This window comes from Micromys minutus (assembly GCF_963924665.1).
Source record: "Micromys minutus genome assembly, chromosome: 2".
NCBI classification, from domain to species: domain Eukaryota; kingdom Metazoa; phylum Chordata; class Mammalia; order Rodentia; family Muridae; genus Micromys; species Micromys minutus.
In genome coordinates, this window is record NC_137971.1 from 58165894 (window position 1) to 58175834 (window position 9941).

At 47.5% G+C, this 9941-nt stretch overlaps 1 protein-coding gene across 1 annotated transcript; it reads right to left on the bottom strand.

The window, feature by feature from the left end:
• Window positions 1-399: 399 nt before the first annotated feature.
• Window positions 400-9519, bottom strand: TALDO1 (transaldolase 1). Its single transcript, XM_080913183.1, has 8 exons — window positions 9383-9519; window positions 6149-6272; window positions 4501-4608; window positions 2827-2958; window positions 1541-1716; window positions 1215-1412; window positions 967-1112; window positions 400-605 (listed from the first exon to the last, which is right to left on the bottom strand). Exons 1-8 carry the CDS (start codon window positions 9477-9479, stop codon window positions 573-575), a joined length of 1014 nt encoding a protein of 337 aa, XP_080769309.1. The 5' UTR covers window positions 9480-9519; the 3' UTR covers window positions 400-572.
• Between the last annotated feature and the right edge of the window lie 422 nt (window positions 9520-9941).

Consider the following 9941-nt stretch of genomic DNA (forward strand, 5'->3'; position numbering starts at 1 on the left):
CTAATTAGACCAGGCTCGCCTCAGATGTGGACAGTCTGGTTACTGATTATAGCTATGTGCATGGCCCTTAACTGATGATGTATCCTATGCTCCCCATAAGGTGGTGCCACACCCTTTAGAGTCACTGTCTGACTTCCTTGGGCAGTAGAAAGGCCTGGCTCTGTAGCAGTCGGTTCAACTGTTGCCCACCAGGAGCAGAGTCCCAGCACCAAAATCAATGATCTCTGCCATCTCACATCCCAGCTGTGGTCCAGGGGAGCTTCGAAGATGGAGGTGAGGGCCACAATTGCCTACATCATGGCCTGGGGTTCATCTCCCAGTCTCAGCCTCAGCCACAGCCAACCCTGGGATGACTGGCACTTAGGTGGATGGTGACAAAGATGATGAGATGAAACAGCATAGGAAAAGCGACTGCTTTAATGAATTAGACAAAATTTCACATAAAATCAGACTCGTATGATCCATCTCTTCTCTGATCAATAAAAAATGCAAGATTCATTCGTTACAAGCCATGTGCATTTAGGACCCCGCTCCAAGGAGTACAGGTCTGCGGTCCAGCCTCAGGTGCCACATTACTTTCCATTCTCAGCGCTGAACATTCGTTCCTGGAAATGACCAGAGCCAGAGTCATGGGAGGGCCCCAGCCAAGACCCACCAAGATTCCAGTATGGCTTCACCCCAAACCAAACACCCACAGATTCATACCCACCCCCCACCACTGTGTATGTGTGTGTCTGTCGTCACTGTTCTTAGGACAGCCACTGCCTCTTAGGTGCTTGGACTTAAGGCCTGTGTTACATTCTTGGCCCAGGCTATTGAACGTGACTTTCCAAAGTGACAGGACTATAGGTGTGTGCTACCATGCTAGGCTCCTGAAGCAACTTGCAACTCTGCACAAACTCTGTCCCGGACTCTGTCCCAGGTGAATGAAAAGGCCCAAAGCTGCCCACCCACTCAGGAACACACCGTGAGCATCCGCTCCAACTTTATGGCATCAGCAGCAAATTTGCGAATCCCATCAGAGAGCTTCTCCACAGCCATTTGGTCCTCATTGTGCAGCCAACGGAAGGCCTTCTCGTCCAGATGTATCTTCTCTACATCACTGGTCTGGGCTGGGGGACAGCAAAGCTCTCCATGCATGTCCCCCAGGCTTAAGCCCATCAAGGCTGGCATTAGCCCCACCCACACGGGGTTATTGGGCCCCCTGGCCTTACCCGCTTTGACGGAAAGCGTAGGTGCCAGCTTGCTGTTATCCTTGAGCAGCTCCCCCAGGAGCTTCGGTGAGATGGTGAGGAAATCACAGCCTGCCAGTGCCTTGATCTCACCCGTGTTACGGAAGGAGGCGCCCATGACAATGGTCTTGTAGCCAAACTTTTTGTAGTAGTTGTAGATTTTTGTGACACTCTTCACCCCTGGAGGAGACCCAGGCACATTCCAGGATAGCCCTAGAACTGCCCTGAGTTGCTGTCTGACCCCACCCTGACTTGGTCCCCAACCCTGCTCCTCAGTACCCTACCCTGTAATCTTAAGGGTAGCTTACCAGGGTCCTCCTGGGGTTCATAGGATTTCTTGTCTGTGTTTGCCACATGCCAGTCAAGGATGCGCCCCACAAAGGGAGAGATGAGCGTCACGCCAGCTTCAGCACAGGCCACAGCCTGGGCGAAGGAGAAAAGCAGTGTCATGTTGCAGTGGATGCCATGCTGCTCCTCCAGCTCCCTGTGGACAGAGGGGCAGGGGTGACTGAGTGCAGCCTCCTTCAGTTCTTAGCTGTGGGAGCAGCAGCAGGGCTGTGCACTGCTAACAAGCCTGAAGCTCAGCAGGGTCGGGTCTGGACAAGGACTGACCAGGATTTCCTTCATCAGATCTATATTGCACAGCAGACAGAGGCAATGTGGCCCTGAGGGTCCACATCTGCTCCAGCACTATAATCAGGGTTCCTCCCCTCTCAAGAGTTCCTATGGGCTCTGCTCCTAGGCTAGGAGCAGTGGGTCATTACCAAGGGTGACTGGGACCTAGTTCTGCCTGGAGTTACCCTGCAGCAAGCACAGTTTCTCTCCCTGGCCCAATGCTTTAGAGATGCCTCCACCCTGTTACTACCTGAGCATCCAAGCCCAAGTGTAGTTCATACCATGCTGGCTCAGCAGAGGAGACAGTCTCCTCCTCTACTGACTACATGACCCAGTAAGCCTACTTCTCTGCATCTGCCCGAGAGAAAGGAAAGTATTGTCAGCACCAAAATGTACATAGGCCTGTGTTCATGGTACTAATCTCAAACAGACACAAAGTGGTAACAGACCCAGTGCCCAACAAGAGAGAGATACAAGGACATAATCCATCGAATGGAATGCGGTCCTGACAGGAAATAAGGTAAAGGCACACTAGAACACACTGAATGAGATGAGCCAGACACAACAGTTCACATATCACCTGCCTCTACTTCTATGACATCCAGAACAGACAAATGAAGAAAAATCAGTGGTTCAGGGTGGGGAAAGAACCCATGTAGATAGGGAGGAAGTGAGTCTCTCTGCTGCCCAGTTACCCTGCACCATAGAGGAGGCTGGTTGTTTTTGCCATTTTGCATTCTCTTCTACTCAGAGCATACTATGTGTATGATAATTTGTTGAAAACTTACATTTAGGCCTCACTGTTCCGGGAGGAGACTGAGAAACAGTGAGAGAAAGACACTCCTCCTTAACTGGCAAGGGGCAGTCTGAGCTAACTCTGGACCAGAGCAACAACTTCTCTCAAGGACCCCCAGAAACTGGTGCTTGCTGCTCAGGAACACAAACAGAACCTGAAACTGCCTCCAGGCAAGACACTTACTTTCCAGCCTGAATTCCCTCCCAAGTTGATGATAACTTAATGAGAATTCTGTCTTTGCTGATCCCAGCTTCTTTGTAAAGCTCAATGAGCCGCCTGGCTCGGGCCACCATTGCATCCTTATCAAAGGAAAGCCTGTAAGAAAGGGAGTATGTCAGAAGCATGTCAGAAGCATGTCAGACATGTCAGTATTCTACAGCTCAGTGGCTCACTGAGCAAACCCTTCCCACCCTTCCTCTGGACTCAACAACTTGAGACCTAATTTTAGAAGCAGGCATGACAGCCAAACATTGTAACCAGCACTGAGGCAGGAGACTGAGGCAGGAGAATCAGAGGTTCAAGATCAACTTGTGCTACAAGTATCACTACTGGCTGTTCCTGCAGAGGACCCCGGTTTGGTTCCCAGCACCTGTCGGGCAGCTCACAACCTTGTACAACTCATTCCACAGGATCTTATGTCCTCTTTGGCCTCCACCACCATCAGACACACATGTGGTATAAATACATGACACAGACAAATACTCATAAAAGTAAACATAAAAGTAAACAAACATAAAAGTAAACAAACCTTTGAACAAGAGACTTTGGTTTTAAAAAACAAGCAGAAAAATGGATTCAGGGGTATGCCGAGGTGGTCAAACATTTGCCTGTTATGTACAAAGCTCAAATCCCGACATCACACGAACTAAGTATGGACTCTTGTAATCCCAGCAGTAAGGGCAGGAGGACCACAGCATCAAGGTCATTCTTAGCTACATAGTGAGTCTGAGGTCAGCTGGGGCTACATGAGACCCTGCCTCAAAATAAAAACAAGGAAAACAAACACACAGAGGCTGGGGAAAAAGCACTAGCTGCTTAATGACTGGTTAAAAGCACTAGCTGCTCTTCCTGAGGACCTGGGTTTAATTTCCACAACTGTGTATCATTTCACTTCCAGGGGATCCAACACCCTTTCAGGTCTCCAAGAGCTCTTCATGTACCTGGTACACAGACATACACGTGCAGACAAAAAACACTCATACATACTATATAACAACAATGAAACCGTTCACATACATAAAATAAAAACTTTAAGAGCCAGGTGGCTGTAACATGAGGTTAAAGGCTGCACATGCCTTTAACCTCAGCATTTGGCAGACAGAGACTGGAGGATGTCAGTGAGTCTGAGACCAGCCTAATCTACAGAGCAAGTTACAGCCAGGGCTGTTATACATACAGAGAAATCCAGTCTCAAAAAACAAAACAACTCTGGCTAATAAAAACAAACAGACAATAACAAAACAAAACAACTAAAAAAAAAATACCAGGCTTATTGGCACATGCTTTTCATCCCAGAATGTGGGAGGCAAAGGCAGGCAGGTCTCTGTTGAGTTCAAAGGAAGTCAGCCTGGTCTACACAGGGAATTCTAGGACAGCCAGAGCTACCTAACAAGACTCCTGTCTTGAAAACACAAAAAATTAACAAAAAGACCAAATTTCTAGACCCGTTAGTGCAAATATATTTTCCTAAGACACAGACCCAAGACTGGCCATTAGTCAGAGAGCTCTCAGTTCTGTACAGTCTTCTGAAAGAATGTGTATTACACCACCAAGTGACTGGGAATCTCAAGGGCAAAGTACCTCTTGAGCCACTGATGCCACCAGGTATCTGCTCCCTCCCTACTCCACCCCACTTACCTTGCATCAACTTCTGTAGATACACGGCCTGGAATCTTCTTTAGTATTTCTGCTCCAAACAGCACAAAAAGTTTATCAATGGCATTTTTAATCTGCTCCTCTTGTGGCCTGAATTCAGAGAAAAAGTTGTGTTAGAAACTTTGAAGACTTTGAGGGAACCTATAAGACCAATTCTGACTCTTGCTGAATTTCTTTCTCTTCACTCTCCCCAGGATGGGTATAAGAGCACATACTACTTTGTTTTATTTTGTTTGAGACAGGATCTCCCTATTAAGCTCTGGCTGTCCTGGAACTCACTATCATAGACCAGGCTGGTCTCAAACTCACAAAGCACAAGCTACTGATCACAGCACTGAAGGGTAAAAGCAGGGAGCTTGTTTGAGAGCAGCCTGTGGAAACAGCAGGCAGGCAAGCAGGCAGGCAGGCAGGCAGGCAGGCAGGCAGGCAGGCAGGCAGGCAGACCCAAACGAAACCACTGCCTTGTTATAGTGAACCAGCTACTCCATCAACCATGCCACCTTGAACATCAAAAGTTATTTATTGTTCAGCAGCATTAAATTATATTGTTGGCAATCATACCACATAGTCTTCATAACCTTTTCTTTTTCTGTTTGGTTTTTTTGTTGTTGTTGTTGTTGTTTTGAGACAGGGTTTTTCTGTGTAGTCCTGGATATCCTAAAACTCAATTTGTCGACAAGGATGGTTTCAAATTCAGAGATCACCTGCCTGTGTTTCCTGAGTGCTGGGTTTAATGGTATGCATCAACAAGAACTTTCTTTCTTATCTTTCAGACTAAACTTTATCCTTTGACATTTTCATAAAATTATGTTTTTATGCAATCCCAAGAAAGAACAGTGAGATGCCAACCAACTTGATTTGACTGCAGATCATATACAGTATAAAATTATCACACCACACCTCATAAATATGTGCAATTAGCATATCAAAAAGGACTACACATTTATGATCCATGTGATAACATGGAAGAGTTACAAGTGTAGGAACAAGAAAAAGACTGGGGGCCAGCAGAGAGACATGCAATGTTATCTAAGCACTTGGGCAGGCAAGCTGAAAAGTAGCCTTGGTACATACCAAAGCCTGGTGTCTCATACAAACAAGAGAGAAGCTGAGGACACAGACAAGGAGGTCAAAGGAGGATCGGATTGTATAATGGCTGTCCCAATGCGCAGTTTACTAAAATCCACTAGACTTGATAAAAGGTAACTGCAGCTGGGAGCATCCCTTTAATCTCAGCACTCAGGAGACAGAGGCAGGTGTATCTCTATGAGACCAACCTGATCTGTTCCAGGATATCTAGGGCTATATAAAGACTCTGTCTCCAAAAACCAACCAACCAACCTAACTAACTAAAACAACAAACCCTCACTAACTAACTAACCAACACAACAACAACAACAAAAAAAAACCTTCAACCAAACAAAACAAAAAACTGAAGAAAGAAAGTAAAGACACCCAGAAGACAAAGGTTGCTGTCAGAACTGTTGAGCCTGTCAGAGGCTGGAACCTGGAAGTTCATGAATGTTCTACACCTCAGCTGGAGGTGTTCATACTGGGAAGAATCAGAGCCACGGAGCCACAGTGAGAGATGGGAGTGGGGCCTTCTTGGCTCTCTATCAGCCATACTCACCCACCCAGCTTCTTGCCATAGGCAATGGCCTCCTCCACCAGCTCTTGGTAGGCAGGCATCTGTGCTGCAGCCAGAATCAGGGATGGGTTGGTGGTGGCATCCTGGGGCTTGTACTCGTCGATGGCTAGGTAAGAAAATTTCAAAAGCAGATAGAATGGTTAATGTTGTTGTCTGCTGGAATGGACCAAGAAGCATCTAGATGTAGTTACCTCTGGCCTGCCTGTGTTTCCAAGAGGACAGCTAAGGGATAGCCTAACCCACAGACTGAGGTCCCTGGAATAAAGGAGACAGCCTGCCAGCACAGACATTTCTCCCTGTTTCCTGTCTGCCAGGAGAGGAGCCACTCTGCTTTACCTGTGCCCTCTCTACCACAATGGACTGAAACCTCAGAAACTCTGGGTCTTACATTGTCCTCTCAGGTGTTTGTCATAGTGACCAGAATCAGCTGTCACCAGAGATGGAAAACAGTGCCCTGTAGTAATCCCAAGTGGATCACAGTGACAATGCCCACAGCAGCTCCAGAGTCTGGCCACAGCGGCACAGACTATGATCCTAGCTCAGGTGAGTGAGAGTTTAAGGTCAGCCTGGGTTACAAAGCAAGACCCTGTCACAGAAGAACTGCAAGGTGTGGTATCACATGCCTTTAATCCCAGAACTCTGGAAGCAGACATAAGTCTTGTGTCTTGAACTCTGTGAATTCAAGGCCTGCTTTGTCTACAAGTCTCAGACCAACCAGGGTCACCTAGTAGGACTATTTCTCAAAATAAAGCAAACAACCAAACCATTTTGGTATGTGTATGTTTTTGTTTGTTTGTTTGCTTGCTTTGCTTTTGTTTTTTAATTTGCAACATTTTAAATAGTAAAATTTAAAAAACAAGCCAGAGTTTGAGGCCTGCCTGGTCTACATAGCAAGTTCCAGGCTAGCCAGGCCTACATAGTGAGACACTATCTAACAAAACAATCAAAATAACAAAACACCAAACAAAACTAAGTACCCTAGAACGATCACCCCCCATAAAAGCTGATTTGCAGCAACTAGGGTTGGAGCTGCGAGGATGCTGGGAGAAAGTGCTCCACAAGTCTGTCCTACTGCCCAACAGCCAGCAGGAGGTGCACTAACCCCAAACCACCAATAGACATGCTCTGGCTCTTTAACCTCATTTGTGTGTGTGTGTGTGTAGTGGGGGCACCTCAGTCACCTCAGCTATCCGAATGATCAGGCACATGAACAGCAGATGCACAGCCACACATGTCCAGCTGCCAGGCCAAGAGGACACGAACTTGCCTAACTTTTTAAAAAAACAATTCCAAGTGTTCCTGTTCCTTTTTTCTTTTTCGTACCTACATAACAGGATCCTATGTAGCTAACAACACAGGGTGACCTCACACTTATGGTCCTCCTATCCTGACCTAACCCAGTGTTTATTATACTATAGGTCTAGCCCACCATGCACATAAATGTCTTTTGATAACAAGAACAGGATAGTTCTGTGTCTATGAGTTATGAAACAGCTGCAGAGATAACCAGAGCAGGCCAGGCCTACAGGCAGTGCAATGCCTGGCTCATTCTGGTGTCTTGCTTCCTGATTTGGACATCACTAGGGAAACTGGGCAAAGGGTATATGGGCTACTTTTGCAACATCTCAAGAGTTTGGGGTTATTTCAAAATAAGAAGTAGGGGAAAATGTGCTCTGGAGTGGAGCTGGCTCAGGTGCAAATACACTGAAGGGTACGCAGAAAACAGTGCTTTTATCATAGAGAACCATAGACCCAAGGTGTGAAGACACAGTTCAGTGGTAGGGCACCTGTGTTAGCAGGCGTGATGCCTGAGTTTGACCTCTATCCTACCCCTACAGGTGAGCATTAAGGCCCAAAGGCCCTGAGGTTCAGAGGAAAATAAAGGGGTCAAAGTGTTCTGAGTTATAAAAATTCTATTTTCAGGAGCCTGTGATACCCAATGAGATAAGAAACCTCACCACAACTGGGCAGTGGTGGTGCATGATATTGAGGAGGCAGATCTCTGTGAGTTCGAGGCCAGCTTGGTCTATAAATCGAGTTCTAGGACAGCCAGGGATACACAAAGAAACCCTGTGTCGAAACAAATACCAAGAGAAACCTTCACTATACAACAGACTTTGAATCGGACACGATGTTTATGATTATTTAACTTGTTTTAAGCTACACTATGAATGAATGTGCTTTTTGTTGTTTAAGACAGGCTTTCACTATGTAGCTCAGGCTTGTCTGGAACCATGTAGACCAGGCTGGCCTCAAACTCACATTAGCCAGTAAACTGCACTACACCCACAGTGGAAAAACCTCAGGACTCCCAGATGGGTTTCTGGAAGCTCTCTGACAAACATAGCTTGTGTCAGACAGGTTTGCTATTAGACCCACATCAAGTCTTTCCTTTATATCTAAGCAGCCCAAATATGCCTAATCATTCACTCTGACTCTCGAGATAAACAATGCACTTACTCATGAGGAATTAAAGCCTGTTTCTCAAGTCACCGTGAGAAAGCAGAAAAGAGTAGAAGGTGCTTTTGTACTGTGCTTGCACGGAGCATTTCCTGAAAGTCTCTTTCTCACAGCACATGAGAGATCACCTACACCACTCTACAAGGTTTAGAGCTGGACTAACTGCACAAGCCTTTCCATCTGTGTTTTTCGAGTTATTACCAAGCCCAGGAAAATCTGAGTATTGGAGGTGCGCATGGTGGCGCGGCCTGATCCAGCACTAAGAGGTTAAGACAGAAGGCTGTTCCAGGACAGCGTAGGATACATTGTGAGCCCCTGTCTCAAAAGAAAAATAAGTTTGACAATGATAACCATTTGATTTAGTGTGTGCATCCGATCTGACTCCAGCCATGCTGTGTATTGCCCACAGACAGTAACCAGATGCATTTGGAAAGCCAGTGCAACAGGCTGCAAAAGCAGATGGTGTCCGGCGAGGCCGTCCTAGTCTTGCAGACTGCACTGGTTCCAAAGTCGAGTCATCGTAGGGGATTGGGAATGGGGGTAGAGACACCCGGGGTCAGGGAGACTCTTTCTCGGACTACCAGCCGGGGTCCCAGGGTCACCAATACAGAGGCTATAGATCCTTGAAGGTTCCGCAGACTCACCAATCCCGGCTCCAGCGCCCTCGAGGCCCCGCCCCTGGCACCCACATCAGTACTGGTTCCAAATTTGGGGGCGCAGCAGCCTATGTCGAGCGCATGCGCCGCGCCCTCTTACCGTTGAAATCACCCGTGTCCGCCACCACTGTGGTAAACTGCTTGAGCTGGTCCAAAGCGGACTCCATCCTCTGGCGCTTTACCGGGGACCCCGACATGGCGAAGAGCTCACAGCTGAGGCGGTAGCCGGTGCGTGTAACCCACAATGCCCTGCGCGTCCTGGCCAATCAGAGCAAAGCTGAATGAAGCCTGGAAACGAGCCCCGCCCTTGTACTTGGAGACCTTGTTGTAGACCACGCCCCGTGTCCTGGTCCGAGTTCTCTTCCTTAGTAGCGCGTGGTTATTTTCTACCAGTCCAAGGGGAGTGGGACCCAGGTGTCGTACCCTTCCAGAGCTCGGATGCGTAGAATGAACAGACAATGGGTTCTACTGAGACGTGCGCTTAGTAAGCCTCAGACCCCAACGGCCTGCGGATGGATGAGACTGCAGCGCTCTCGCTCCAGAGCCATGATAATCTTTTGAGTGGATCCTTGCCTCCAACTGTGCGTCCTCTACAAATGCTCTCCCCCCCCCCCCCCCCCGTGGTAGAACGTCGAAATGCACCCTTTCTCCAGCTGTGG